Source organism: Bombus fervidus, chromosome 2, assembly GCF_041682495.2.
Source record: "Bombus fervidus isolate BK054 chromosome 2, iyBomFerv1, whole genome shotgun sequence".
Classification (NCBI taxonomy): Eukaryota; Metazoa; Arthropoda; class Insecta; order Hymenoptera; family Apidae; genus Bombus; species Bombus fervidus.
In genome coordinates, this window is record NC_091518.1 from 5,227,285 (window position 1) to 5,243,352 (window position 16,068).

Below are 16,068 nucleotides of genomic sequence, written 5' to 3' on the forward strand. Positions count from 1 at the left end.
TGTGAAATAAACATATTATTTCTAGCTTAAAATATTTTTATTTTAAACTATACTATAATTAATGAAATAGGATGTAATTTATAACGATAATATGATTAAATATTGTAATAGTTACACAAAGATAGAAAAATAAAAAAAATCGGTGCAATCAAGAAATATATTCGATATTTTGTTTCATTGATTATATTTTCGAACAAGAATTTTTAATTTGAACTGTTATTATGCTAAGAAATTTCACGCGATTATTAATTAATCCTAATTTGAGCTATAAATCAAATTTTCTTACGTTGTATGACATTTAAGGCATATATTACAATAGTTTCATCAATCAAAAACGATTTTTACATTAAGAATTTGCAGGGTTCGTGAAATACAATAGCCGCGTGTGCATAAGTTGATTATCGGTTATATTAATATGACGTATTTCCCGCGCGTAGAACGGGACGAGTCTCTAGCTCGGAATACGTTCATCGATTGGTTTTTCGTATCAGACTGTATTACGTTCGTGGTTCGAGTTATTATAGCATTGACAAGCCGTCGTTTGTGAAGAACTCGGCTATTGTGATAAAAACTTGTAGAAAAATATTTTTGAATAACAAAATAATTGACCATTATATAATTTGTCTTTTATGTGATTTGCATATTGTCTAGTAATTCTCAGTTTAAGTAAAGTGCTTGAAAATCCATAATGGCGCACGCTACAAGATCGCGCTAGTGTATACCAATGTAAGTGCCGCACGTACCTGTTTTTGTTTCCGTTTTTCGGAAAGTAAAAAGTCATTTTCAGATTTGATTTACATACAACTTTCGATTTTGATACTGGATTTTGGCAAGAACAGTGGCCCTTGATTACCAAATTCTTACGCCGTTCTTGTTCATGTATCATTTTTTATGGTGGTCGTCATCATGCAAGCACAGCAGCAGCCACAGCAGCAACAGCAGCAGAATCATCAACAAATCGCAGGCACCAGTGTCATTCTCAAGATGAACGAGATACAACAGCTTTCGACAGTTGGTACGTAGTCAAACGATTTTAACTACGTACCATTCCATTTTCACAATCACGAAAATTGTATTCACGAAGTGTCCGATCAGATGGATAATGAGTTTGCAGATATTGATTTTGAAATGTTCTGATTCGTGTTATTAAAAGTATATCATACAAATTTCTGCTAAATATTAATATCGGCAAGTAAAGATTATACAGATTTATTTAGTGATATGTATTTTATTTACCCATTTATTTAATGTATTGATATGATTTGTTAGCTTTTCCACGATATGTCTGTGATTTGGTTAATCTTAATAATCTGACCGGAATTAAATTTTAATTTAAAAAAAAATACCGAATAAAATTGTACATTAGTAGAGAAACATAATTATCATCAATATTTCGTTTCATTTATGTGCATGATATATGTATTTTATACATCATTTAATTTATCGCAATGTGCTGTAATAACATAAAACAGAGGTATATACATAACTATGTGCAGATGATATTTATAGGTGTATAATAAAAAATAGAAAACGTCATATAAGCGGGAACCTAATAAATCTATGGCAGGTATATATTCTCCTTTTCTACAAATCTATCAGAAATTTATTATGATATATGTATGTATATATTATTGCTGCCTTTAACATTATTCGGTAATTTTAGAATTCATTTTACTTTCTTTACGAATCGAAGCATTATTATTCTGTCGCTGTTTGTGTATGGTTTTCTCCTGTTTAGAAGCCTATTCTTTCTTAAGCTAACTACTCTTCCCCTCTTACTCTTCAGTCGCTGTTTCCGCTTCATCAAAGTGACGGTGGAATATTCCACTCGGTATCGGTACCTATACCATCTGCTTTCCGTTCGAAAGAGTGGGGATGACCGTCCCTTCGTATAGCGCCAGTGGTTCTTTTTTGCTAGTTAGTATAATAATTTTGCAATTAAACGTTTGGTTGCTGTATCAATTCATATATCAAAATTTCATGATTTCTCTATTTTCTTTTCCTCTCTAGAATCAATATTATTATAAATCTTAAATTAGTCGATGTGTTTCGACTTCAACAAACATAAGTTATACTTTTTGTTGAATTTTCTGTACGAAATTTCAAGAATCGATATTGCAATACTACAAAAGTTACTTTGACCTTTGAGATGTAAATTTTGATATTAAAAATAGGCAATCGATTTCAAAAGTCAGTCTTATTTATACAGATTGAGAACCACTATTGTAATTTCTTTGTGTGCTCCCAGCCACGTACTATGTACACGCGCCTTAGGAGTTACCGAATTTTTTACGTTTTTACATTCGGATATATCCATGTCATTATAAAAATAATTTTCACTTTGAAATTAATTTTTAGCAAAAGTTGATTACACGCGAAGAAGATGTTTGGTTTCGTTCATAAATTGAAAATACAAATTTTCTGCTCTTTATTAGATTTTGCGTTGATTTTCTGATTATTAGTAGTTATTATTAATAAGTAAAATGTTTTAAGTTGAAACGTATTACATGTTTTTTTATTAGGTTTTGTACATTATATGTAACCATATTTTCATATATATTCGATACTTTTTTTCATTAATAGAAAGATTGTAACAAGGGTAAAAGGGTTATTAGTTATATCAGCAATGATAAAAAAGCAAAATTACCAAACGCAAGAGACAAAATGTACAAGGTGAAAATCATGGGGCACCAAGCATAATATATACGGTGTTGAACCGGGTGTCTTCCTTACCCCCATCTCCTGATTTTACCCAGCGATGCAGGAGTCCGCCATAGTCATCGAGTTGACCAATCAGGTTGCTTCTTGGTCTATCGGGGACCGGGGATAACCTGGCCAAAGCGTAACTTGTATAGAAACACAGAGTCCACAGTGTGTACAGAAACGAGGAAATAATAGGTACCATTGCACTGTTTGAAATAATGGAGGAATAGTATGCATAAAGAAAGTGAATGTGAAGCATAAAATTAATTTAGAATCAACTAGCAGAAACTACCGAAGAAAAAAATTGAGTTACCAATATTGAAACGTGGAAAAGTCTCGAAATTGAATCAGAGGTGATTGTGTGAAAACAGCGTGCGTATCGGCATTGGGAAGAAGAGAATAACGCGTTTGGAACAATTTCGTGGACAAAATGAGTATAAGACTGGCAGAGAAGAAAGAAAACGTAATAAAAAATTCGACCGGTATAATTGGAAACGTGGTCAATAGTTCGGATGACGTTTGTAATGGAACCGTCGAGTGGCAAAATGGACAGAATCTTCTAGTTGTTACACAAGATACACAAGGAAAAGAGCTAATTGCAATCACTGATAATCAAACCATTAACGTTGCAGTTGACTCTTATTGTTCGTATTTTTTACTTTCTACTTTCTTTTCTCATGCTATTTTAAGTTCCCAAAAAATCGGCTATACAAATTGATATATTTTATTTTGCGCGCGTGTATAGGTATATTTTATTTACGTAAACTTTTGTGAAGTTTACAATATGAAGTAAGCACTTTGAAGTTAAGATAGTGTCATAAAAACACTTAAATTAATAGGTATTAGTTTATTTTTTTTATATGCAGTAGATTGTATTAACTACCCAGACGTTTTTCAGACAGGAATATTCCGTGTAAATCATCTACAATATGCATATTTCTTATTGGTGTAGTGATACACTAGCAGCACTTGTAGTTCGATATATACATACATATATATATATTTAAATATGTGCAAAATAAACTAGATTTGCATGAAAAATTGATAAATATTATATTCTGTAAAAATTATTATTTTACACATTATTGCATTTTATATTTACGTGAATATTGACAAATTTTATTTTTATATAATTTTTAAGATTACTTAGATATCCATAAGTTAATTTTTTTCAGGGCTACTGGAACTTGCTCATAGAGAATATCAGGCAGGAGATTATGAGAACGCGGAAAGACATTGTATGCAACTCTGGAGGCAGGAAACAAATAACACAGGAGTTCTTCTATTATTGTCTTCTATCCATTTTCAATGTAGAAGGCTAGAAAAGTAAGCAATCTGTTCTACTTATTATGTAACTTTTAAATAAAATACAGCACTAATAAATTTCTGTTCTTGCATTTCAGATCTGCACATTACAGTAGCTTAGCAATAAAGCAGAATCCATTATTGGCAGAGGCTTACAGCAATCTTGGAAATGTTTACAAGGAACGTGGCCAACTACAGGAAGCTTTGGAAAACTATCGACATGCTGTTAGATTGAAACCAGATTTCATTGATGGTTACATCAATCTAGCAGCCGCGTTAGTAGCTGCAGGAGATATGGAACAAGCAGTTCAAGCATATGTAACTGCTCTACAATATAACCCTGTGAGAAATCCACTCTGTTATTAATACATATTTCTTTCTAGTCCATTACATATAGTGTAAATGCTACTACATTATGTCAAATGTAGTTTTGACTTATTTTCTAAAAACTGTTTGTTTACTGCTTGTTTAGGGTTATTCAATATACATTTTACGTTTTTATATGTTACAGGATCTTTACTGTGTGAGAAGCGATCTCGGTAATCTTTTGAAAGCATTAGCAAGACTTGATGAAGCCAAGGTAGGTTTTCTTTATCTGTTACACATTGTTGTAAATTAACTTAATTTAACGTGACATGCACATATTCGGATGCATCAATACCACAATCAAATACTAGGATGTTGACTTCTGCAGTCTCAGTTTGACAATTTTTTTTGACAAGGTACAGATGCATTTCGTAAAATGTGCGCAAGTACTAGTTAGCAGCTCTATAGAATAACTAGGAACAACTGGTATCCATATACTAGAGGCGAAAAGCTCTTTCTCTTTGCGGTAAAAAAAGATATGTGCGCGACGCATGGTGGCCTACTATCAGAATTAGCTTTTAAAAAGGCATGAACAGAAAATTTGAGTTTTGGTAGTAGATTGCCCATTGTGCGTGTTTTTCCATTTAATTAACTAATCACTGCGTTTGGTGTCTTTGTTTTTATTTATCTTTTTATCAAGAATCAACAAAGATGCTCGATACAAAATAATGTTCTTTTCAAGACATCAAACGCAGCATGAGGGTTTAAGTTAAAATTAGCTGAAAACTATATAGAATCCCTCTTCGCATTGCGCGTTTTGGAATAACACTGATAAGAGTAGCAACAAAATTTCTTTACTTGGTGTTATTGCAAAGTTTAACTTGCCGGTCCTATTACAGCAATATCTTTTTTTATTATTGATTAAATAAAAGATATTAGTTTTTTTTCTTACAAGCTACAATAGGATCAGCAGCGCGCGAATGTAGCATTTAAGCTCATCTCATTTGATTCAGCTCATTCTGAATGTGTATTTACTTTAGGTATACTGATCCGTTACATATACGTGGACAAATGCGACCTTTCTTTTCCACTATCTCTACTCTTTCCAATTTTAAAAGTAAACAAGTTGTGTGTACAATGATAATTGCGCGAGATCACTTGACCAGTTCTACACCTATCCTAATGTCTAATATAAAAAATTGATAATTTTTTATGAATTTATGTAAGCCATTTGTGCATCAAAATATTTTTTAATTTGGAAACTCACGGGACTTTTTCGACTCCCACAAGTTTCATTCGTTCCAATGATACATAGAAAAATAAATAAGTCAAGTGGTCTACTTCATAATAGCAGCGCGGCGCGGCGATAGTCGACGAGTAGAAATAATTGCAGACAGTATAAATTGCTGACAATTTTGCTTTATCTACATTGATTACCCATTGGTGTCTTTATTTAATATTTTGTACTTTCTGCAATCAAACTCATCGACAGAACTTACTGCAGCAAAGAGAAAAGCCTTCCGTTGAATTTCCTGTCGTTCTTAAGCGCTCTCTAGTTCACTTGTTCGTTTTTCGCTTAGTACGTTTTGCCACCAATAATGTTACATTTACAGAATGATATCGGTTCGAACTACTGGTCTATGGGACTATAAAATGAAAGTTGATTTTAACAGGAAAATGGTTTTTCAAATTTATCTTTCTTGTTCATACCTATAAAAAGCGACGTACACATTCATTCGTGGTCTTTATAATTTTTTAAAACATCGTTAATGTATTGGGATCGAGATTAAGACGTTTATTGTACTTTATATAAGGTGATTTAATTTGTTCTTTCTTTCTTGTTAATTGGGGAATCTATTTTCAATGTAATTGTTAACGATCGATATCGAGGAACTGGGATAAGATTTGCACGATTATAATATGGTGGCTGACGAGCTCAGCGAAGCGTGTCTTTCAGCGGCACGCATAACTAGGTACCTCTGTATACGTATTTAAAAAAGAAAAGAAAATATAAAAAAAAGATAAAAAAATTAAAAAGACAAAGTTGAGGCGAAGAGTATCAGTGAAGAGACATTAACGCAGCTGTATTGTTGTTGTGGATGGGATGATCAACTCTAGGAGGGGAAGTCGGAGCAATGTGATTGGTCGGTTACCATGGGTTCCTTCGTCAAAGGGTGAATCTGAATCTGGTTATTCAGTAACACACTGTCTCTCGGTCTAAGTTTATTATGAGAACTTGCGAGCCGTACCTACCGTCAACCTACCAAAGGGTACACTGCAGGTAAAGTAATTCCCAAGGCCGATCTCTGAACATTCCATCAGACCAATTGGCTCCGCTGTATCGAAAGAGATTGAAAGTTGGATCATTTTAACTCGGGATAGAAAGGTTTAGCAGCATCTGTGTTTACGACGTTCGTATGCGATTGCAGATACGGAAGCACGGAAATACGGATGAAGATCTTATGAACGACTCATTTCTGTTTCTCCATTGAAACGAGAATCTCTCTGTTAAAGCTCATCCAACTTCAACGTTTCTATCCATATCCAGTTATCCCGATGCTACGAATCCTATTCGTTTCTATCATCCAGCCTCTCTTTACCGCTTCCCATAGAGATCGGCCGACTGTAAATGCCCTTTTTACTTATTGTTTAGGTACGGATTACTATGTTTTTTATAACAATGCAGCCCGCCTCTCGGCACGCGCGATGCACATCCCTGCTTGACCCTTAGGAGCGTCGTCATATAAAGAAGATTTTCGCCAAATATTTTCCTAGGGATAAACGATAATATAAATTTAATTGATGGTAAATGTTGATCAAGGGAATATATGGGTAATGAAGAACAATGTTTGTTTAAGCTCGTCGACTGAGAATGGACAATGTTGGAGGTGAATTGGCCAAGTGAATTGAGCAGAACTGAAGTAACAATGGCGAGGGGCGTACTACGTGCTGTCGAGTCCACCGGACGCATTCCGGAGAATCGATAGACACGAGACATGACACCCGTATCGCTTATTTTCTACGATGACGTTTCTAGCGCGCACCTAAATCCTTTTCTCCTGTTTTCACACTAGATTCCAATCCACTACACATTGTATGATTTGCAAAATGGGTCTCGTTCTCTCTGTTTCTGATTCTTTCTCGTTTTTCTTCGAAAGAAGTCATATCCCAAGCTAAAGCAAATCTTACAAATCGAAAGGTTCTTTTTAATTAACTTTCGATCGATCAATCGTTCTCGCGTTAGCGTCAGCTTATGCATTTTACATGTCATTAAATGCACCAAGATACAAAATCGCGTAAAATTATCAAATGTCCAAGCATTTATCAAATTTTTCTTTATCACGAACGAAGTTTCTATTCTTTCATCGAATATCGATCGCTAATAATGAAAATTGAGAATGTAATAGAGAAATAATCGCGCAATCGATAAACGTGATAAAATTTATCACGTAAAATTGAATACAATTGATTCTTAAAGGTATTTATATCAACTCTGTTACAAACAAAATACTTGGCGCGGATGATTTGCATTAAGAATTATTCGAAGTAAAGGGATGTAGAACAAGGAAAAAGGAGGCAATGAAGCAAGACAGAGAGGACGAAGGTATGAAGAGATAATTTTATTCCCTGAAATTTCTCGAAGGTGGTGAAATGTGTGAAAGCTGCGGCGCGGCGAGGAGAGGCCGGGCAAAGCGCGCGGCGCGTCTCTGACAGTATGGGAACATCTTCTCTGATCCTCTGTTTATGTCTATAGGCTTGCTATCTAAAGGCGATTGAAACGCGTCCAGACTTTGCAGTCGCATGGAGTAATCTTGGCTGTGTATTCAACGCTCAAGGCGAGATTTGGTTGGCGATCCATCACTTTGAGAAGGCCGTAGCTTTGGACCCAAATTTCCTGGACGCCTACATCAATCTTGGCAATGTACTCAAAGAGGCTAGAATCTTTGATAGGTGAGATTAAATCATTCATTTTTAACGGCTCTATATTCGTACATTTCGTTAGAACGTTTGAATTGGCATTTTATTTGAAATAAGGTAGATACTTGCATGTTCAAATAGGATATTAACATATATGACATTTTTCATAACAATTTGTTGATTAGATCGAATTTAGAACTAACGCGTGATACTAGACAGAACTGATTTAAACGGCAAAATAATGCAACAATTGTTGACAATACATAGAGTTAGAATATTTATTCATAATTCTGCGTTAGTAACAATAATTTTATAATTTGTGATATTGCTTTGAAATACTAGTATCTTTAAAACTTGCAATTGAAACGTTTAATTTCTCGGTCGATAGTACTTGAAACGACCAATATTCAGCAAGAAAATAAAAATCATTCGATATGCGAGTAGATTTATATAAAAATTATATAAAAATTTTCTTTTTTTATTGTTATAATATGACAATACAAAATTTCACAGTAAGATGTATAATAATGAAAAGAAACATGAGAATACACCTTAGCAATAGGGTTAGAGTACCGGCCTACCAGCCGGAGGCCCTAGGTTCGATTCTCATGAAACCTTCTTCTCATTTTTCATCGGCTCCTACAATAATTTAAAATGCACAGTTTGATCGATCGTCGTCTTCTCAATTTCTCATAGACGTCGTTTTATAAAGTCTGTGCTAAAAAAATCTGACTTATAGTTATTCCTTTAATGTTCAATACGTTACATTAATTGGAGAGTCACAAGTCAAACAATATATTTTTGTGCCAATATAATGGGACTGTCTTTACGAAAGTTCTTTGCTGTATTTTCGGTACAGAAATGTTTCATGTTCGAACGAAATGTGCTCTATTTTTACTTTTGACGCACTAAAAGAGACGAACGAGGTCGGAAAATTTCACACGTTTTCTGTCTCTGAAACACGTTTACCAAGAATTCACGAGCAAAGCGCATGAGCCGACGTGTAAACACCGAATCGATATTCATACAGCGTCCTTTGAAGTTCATCGTCCTTTGTTTCTCCAGAGCGATGTCCGCTGGCAACCTTCACTCGTGCATTACGTGAATTCCTAATTTCTTAGGTGTATTTACGGCTTTCATTATTTTCTATTATTTTGGTAATGTTATGCAGCATGTGTAAATTTGAAAACGATTCATTTATTCTGGATTTTCGGTATTTATTGCGATATTTGAGATATCATCGATTCTTACCGAAAGATATTTACATTTAAAAATTTAATGAAAAAGAAATAACGATAATACGTAAAATCGATGTATAAACAAGCATAAAGATAATTTACACATGTCGCGAATTCATATCCTGTTCGTCTTCCAAGAATCTCGACCTTCTTGTCATACGTACATATCCACACAGCCTTTTAACGGAGAGAGAATGGGGTTTGCTTGGCAACAGATGCGAAATTATCACCGGAATACGAGCTGGATTTTCTTATTTACGAGTGTTCGGAATCCTTGGAATCTCAATTCCAGTTACGCACAATAGCGGGAGAAACTGGAGGGCAACTATCGATTTCAAGGATCGCTCCGCCCCCACGAGGGAGAGAGTACCCCTTTTATTCTCCGTGGGAGGGTGTATAAGTTCTTAACGGATATGCCAAAAACCCGTAGCTCGTGGCGAGTTTCACGGCGGAAAGCTACTCGTGGTATCGTGTCTACGATCTATCGAGGAAGTTGTTGATTTTGTTTAATGATATTTAAAAAATACATACACGCACACACATACACACACACGCAGACAAATTAATTTATTGAGATATGGAAATGGAGAAGGAATGGACTACCAGTGTGTTGTCGTGTATACAGTGATCTCGCCCTCGACCACGATCGCACCCTCGTTACGCGTGCAATTAGAACGAGCTCTCTCACGATCCTCAACCCGTGGATGTATCTCGTGGATTAAATATAACGTGAAAAGGTTAATTTATGACTATTTTTTGCATAGCGTTACCGGCGTGACACGTCACCGTATAGCGGTGTGCGCGGCACGTGTGCAATTTATCCAAAGACCGTGTGTCGTCGGGTGTGGTATCACCAACCATTGTTACCAAACCGAAACCAACAAAGAACTTTCTGTACAATTCCACGTATACTTTGATGCGACTCTATTGATTCAATTGGAATCGATTAAATTGTGATTCATCGTCCGTTCGTTCAGAAAACGACCTAAATGTTCTCTTTCGTTGTGTGATGAATTTTAACGACATACGAATTTTCTGTTTGTAACAGAGCTGTAGCTGCTTATCTGCGTGCTTTGAATCTTAGTCCTAACAATGCAGTCGTACATGGAAATCTGGCGTGTGTCTACTATGAACAAGGGTAAGCATCAAAGGGAATTTACTTTGTTTATTTTTTATCGTGCGTTAACTTATTTTGTTTTACAGGCTTATCGATTTGGCGATTGATACATACCGTCGTGCTATTGAACTACAACCGAATTTCCCAGATGCTTACTGCAATTTGGCGAACGCGCTCAAGGAAAAGGGACAAGTGGTCGAGGCTGAGGATTGCTATAATACGGCTCTTCGCCTCTGCCCCTCACATGCCGATTCCCTTAATAATCTGGTACTTATATTTATATTCAAATTCCGTGGGAAGGTTTAATGAACAAGACAATAACGTATAACGCGTTTCTGTCTTCAGTTTTTATTATTATTACGTTTCTTCTCTTTATTATTCGATGTATTCTGCATTCTAGGCCAACATAAAACGTGAACAAGGATACATCGAAGAAGCAACTCGATTATATCTGAAAGCGCTTGAAGTATTCCCTGAGTTTGCCGCAGCTCATAGCAATCTGGCCTCCGTATTACAGCAACAAGGAAAATTAAATGAAGCACTAATGCATTACAAGGAGGCTATTCGTATTCAGCCAACTTTCGCGGATGCGTACTCGAACATGGGCAATACTCTGAAAGAAATGCAAGATATACAAGGAGCTCTTCAATGCTATACAAGAGCTATTCAAATTAATCCCGCTTTCGCTGACGCCCATTCCAATTTAGCTTCGATTCATAAGGATTCTGGAAACATTCCTGAGGCTATTCAATCATACCGAACTGCGTTAAAGCTGAAGCCTGACTTCCCCGATGCATATTGTAACTTAGCGCATTGCCTTCAGATCGTTTGCGACTGGACTGATTATGAAGCTCGAATGAAGAAATTAGTCTCGATTGTTGCCGAACAACTGGATAAGAATAGGTTGCCTAGCGTACATCCACACCATTCCATGCTCTATCCGTTGTCTCATGAATTTAGAAAGGCTATTGCTGCTAGGCATGCAAATCTTTGCATCGAGAAGGTAAATGATATTTTTTAAGTACACGGTTTATCTGAAGCAATAAAAATGCAAATACGTTTGTTTCACGACGGTTTTATATCTATTACAGATTCATGTTCTACATAAACAACCATACAAGTATCCACGTGAGATTGGTGCTCGCTTAAAGATTGGATATGTCTCGTCAGATTTTGGAAATCATCCTACTAGTCATCTTATGCAATCAATCCCAGGACTGCACGAAAGACAGAATGTTGAAATCTTTTGCTATGCCCTCAGTGCAGATGACGGAACCACGTTTCGAGCAAAGATTGCCAGAGAAGCCGAACACTTCGTAGATCTATCACAGATTCCGTGCAATGGAAAAGCAGCTGATCGTATTAACGCGGATGGAATTCATATTTTAGTAAATATGAATGGATACACGAAAGGAGCGAGAAATGAAATATTCGCTCTGAGACCAGCACCTGTTCAAGTGATGTGGCTTGGATATCCAGGAACATCAGGAGCTAGTTTCATGGATTATTTAATTACAGATGAAGTTACATCACCATTGGAACTTGCTAATCAATACAGCGAAAAACTTGCTTACATGCCACACACGTATTTTATTGGAGATCATAAGTAAGTCTACAAGATATACGATTATATATAGTATTTTCTCTATAATTGATCGCCACTATGTTTCTCACAATTCAATGAGTTAGTCATTATCCCTACTGCTGAGTGAATTCTCCCCAAGAAACTATAGTGTTCCCTTAGACACACCGCGAAGTTCGACAGCTTAGTAATGTAACTTAATCGAATTCAATTCCAGTTCTATAAAACAATACTAACTATTCAGTGCTGAAACATTCTTATCTCTAATTTGTTTTTAATTAAAATTTTACTAACGTATTTCTGAGAGTTTTTTGATTAAAATGAGATCAAACACGATATAGTTTAAATCATATTTACATGTATATATAATAGAAAGAAAATAAGTTAATGTCATTAAATAAGTAAATATATTTCAAATCATTTTGTGGTTAGTTTTGTTTTAATCAGGAAAGCCTAACAATTACATTGGTTAAAGCTTTATTCAATAAGGACTGAAAATAAAAAAGTTCCGTTGTTATTGCTACGTTACGATTGTCTAACCAATATGTTTCTTTGTATCAAGCCCACTCGCGGATTTTCTTTCATTCGCACTTTCTTTTAATAAGTTGGATAAAATGGTAGGTCGTATCTGTTACATACAATTGACACCTGTACATGAAAATTCATCTGAGGACAGACGAGTAGTCCCGGCTTTCGATCAATTATGGAGAAAATATGTACTATATATGAAATTTAATTAACATTTTTTTCTATCTTATATATTTTCTTCTCCAGGCAAATGTTCCCACATTTAAAGGAACGTCTCATCTTAACGGACAAATTGAATATGAAGGGCAAGGTAGCAGATAACGTAGCTGTAATAAATGCCACCGATCTTTCTCCAATGATTGAAAATACATGTGTCAAAGAAATTCGCGAAGTAGTTGTTCCGGACGCTGAAAACAAACCAGTAGAAATTTCGCTGAAAGTTGCAGAACTGCCAACCACTACTCCTATTGAAACAATGATTGCTTCTGGACAATGCCAAATGTCCGTAAATGGTGTCGTAGTTCAAAATGGTATGGCCACTACGCAAGTGAACAATAAAACAGCTACGGGTGAAGAAGTGCCTCAAAATATTATGATCACAACGAGGCAACAGTATGGTCTACCAGAAGATGCAGTCGTTTATTGCAATTTCAATCAGTTGTATAAAATTGATCCGCTCACGCTTCATATGTGGGCACATGTAAGTTCATTCGTTTTTTCGTAACGAACTTATTCTATTAAAATTATTACGTATTTTATATTTCTATATCGGTACTAAATTTCAGATTCTAAAACATGTGCCAAACTCTGTATTATGGCTGCTACGCTTTCCGGCCGTTGGTGAACCAAACTTACAAGCAACAGCTCAACAGTTAGGCTTAGCTCCTGGTAGGATCTTGTTTAGCAATGTTGCTGCGAAGGAAGAGCACGTTAGACGAGGGCAGTTAGCCGACGTATGCTTGGACACACCGCTTTGCAATGGTCACACTACTAGCATGGATGTTTTATGGACCGGAACTCCGGTGGTTACACTACCAGGTGAAACGTTAGCGTCTCGCGTTGCTGCTAGTCAATTGAATACTTTGGGATGTCCTGAATTGATTGCACGAACACGACAAGAATATCAGGATATTGCTATTCGTTTGGGTACTGACAGGGAATAGTAAGTAAATCGTTTCCCTCTATCCCTTCTTTTTAGTTCTTATTATTATCAGTTTCGATATGAATTAACCAACTGTTTCTTTTTAAGCTTGAAAGCAACGCGAGCCAAAGTATGGAAAGCAAGATCTGAAAGTCCTTTATTCAATTGCAAGCTATATGCAGTAGGCATGGAAATGCTGTACAAAAAAATGTGGGAACGTTTCGCGAGAGGCGAAAAACCTGATCATGTGTCAGCAGTAGACAAAACCGAGATGCAAAAATTACTAGCAGCTGCATCTTAAAAATGGTTCTCGAATGTTTTTATCTATACAACTTCAATTCCATATCTGTTTTTCTCTCCCCCTTTTTTCGAAAACGTAGCATTTGAAATAGATGGTCAATAATCTATTTCACAAAAATATAATTTTCATATAAATTTCGTTTATTCTGGTATTTACTGTTTTGTATGATAAATCATCGAGCTTAGATTACATAGGATAACGTTATGCGCGCACGTTCAGTTAAACATTTGATGTCCCAAAAAAAGAAAAAAATTGTGGATTGTATCATACGAGTCATAAAAAATAATTACGTTACGCCATCGTATCTTTCACCTTATTTATATATATAATACAATTCTCATAGTCAGGTATTTATACCTTTTGTTCATCTTTCTGGTAATATCATATGTGGCCTGAATTGGAGTGGGATTATGTACAAGACTAATTTCTTTTTTTTCATTGTATAAAGTACACAATTGTATGTATACTGATGAACGTTTGTATTATTAACGTGAAATATGCAGTCGGTATTAGTATTTTTATTCGGTTTCCTCTATTTCGAAGGTTTCTGACGCGTGGTTTGTTGACAATGTTAAGAGGATATGAAGATGTTCCCTTGATTATTTTTTATGCTATTGTAGTAATATTCGTCGTTTACTTCGAATACGATTGGCTCGTAAAAGAAGATTAAAATACAAAAAAAAAAAAGTTCAGGAGCGGATTACTCACATCAAGCTGTTATTGCTAGAAATCGCTGATAGCAAAAAGTGCAAGTTGTATTATATACAATTGGTTAATGAGATAGACATGTAAATATTAAAAAGATAATTGTTAGTTATTGCTTTAGTTTGATAGCGCGTAAATTAAGATTAAAGAAATGTGTGAGGTAGCGAAAGACGTTGACTGTAGCAAACTTTGAGATGTACGCCTATAGAATAAAAAAAAAAAAAAAAAAATGATTAAAAATATAATTTGAAAGAAAGTGGCTGTTACGTTGTGAGTGTGTTCTGATGAATATGCGATTAGTAAGATTGATTTTTTCTTTGTGAAATTCTTTACTCAGTCTTTTGATATATCAGTTTCACATAGAAAATACAGGTAATGCTTGAACGAAGAACTTGCTTGAATTTCTTATCTTTATTCAAAACATGATTATTCTATGCAATTTATAATAAAATGAGAAAGAAAGTGCATTTTTAAGTTGAAATAAATTTTGTTTAAAACTCGAGAAATTAAGATAAGTAGGAAGAACAGCTTGTAACGTCTCGTTGAATTTATTGTATGTATGACCTCATCCGCCCACTACGTGTATTATCAACATTGCACATTCTCGATAATGAATAATTGTCCCCATTACGCACAATTTACATCGAACATACAGATGTAAAAGTAACTATTAAAAATCTCTGTTTCTTAATTACTATTCCGGATGTAGCTCGAACAAGTACGTCGCACAAGAAATAGCAACTGTAAGGTGAAACGTAAAATTCAAATATGAAACTTTCATTTCTATAGACGGTAATAGCATATTTGTGTAGATTTACATTAATTCAACATTTGAAGAACATTGAAATAAATTTACCAAAGTCAATAAATTATTAAATTATCTTATTATTATTGAATTCATAGTTGAAATAATTTAACTATCACTTTGAAATTGTACGATTACACTTACACCTACATACCATTGATTATATAATTACGTATTTAATTTAGAACGATTGCAAACTTATAAGAAAATTAATTTCTTTATTATTTTTTGTAACAAACTGTCTTCGGATTCGTCTTTATGTCGTAACTCGTGACGCACATTTTGACGGTTTTATCATAATTCTTAAAAATATGGTTATTTTGCATTCAAATGAATGCAAATGGTGGTACATTATAAACAGTTCGTGACGAATACGTCAAAGATACGTTGTGAATGTACGTATATAATGTACCAAATAA

General features: G+C 34.9%; 1 protein-coding gene across 4 annotated transcripts; it reads left to right on the top strand.

Annotated features, from left to right (window-relative positions):
• The first annotated feature begins 456 nt into the window (after positions 1–456).
• On the top strand, positions 457–15,732 carry Sxc (O-linked N-acetylglucosamine (GlcNAc) transferase sxc). Of its 4 annotated transcripts, XM_072022394.1 has the most exons (14): positions 458–726; positions 788–1,015; positions 1,510–1,567; positions 3,879–4,029; positions 4,107–4,350; positions 4,520–4,588; positions 8,069–8,265; positions 10,519–10,608; positions 10,674–10,854; positions 10,988–11,590; positions 11,679–12,193; positions 12,944–13,397; positions 13,483–13,859; positions 13,947–15,732. In XM_072022394.1, exons 3-14 carry the CDS (start codon positions 1,561–1,563, stop codon positions 14,137–14,139), a joined length of 3,081 nt encoding a protein of 1,026 aa, XP_071878495.1. In that variant the 5' UTR covers positions 458–726; positions 788–1,015; positions 1,510–1,560; the 3' UTR covers positions 14,140–15,732. The 4 variants fall into 4 exon arrangements, with proteins under 4 accessions (XP_071878493.1, XP_071878494.1, XP_071878495.1 ...); XM_072022392.1 differs by lacking the exon at positions 1,510–1,567 and having other exon boundaries at positions 457–726; XM_072022393.1 differs by lacking the exon at positions 1,510–1,567 and having other exon boundaries at positions 457–726; positions 840–1,015.
• The last annotated feature ends 336 nt before the right edge of the window (positions 15,733–16,068 follow it).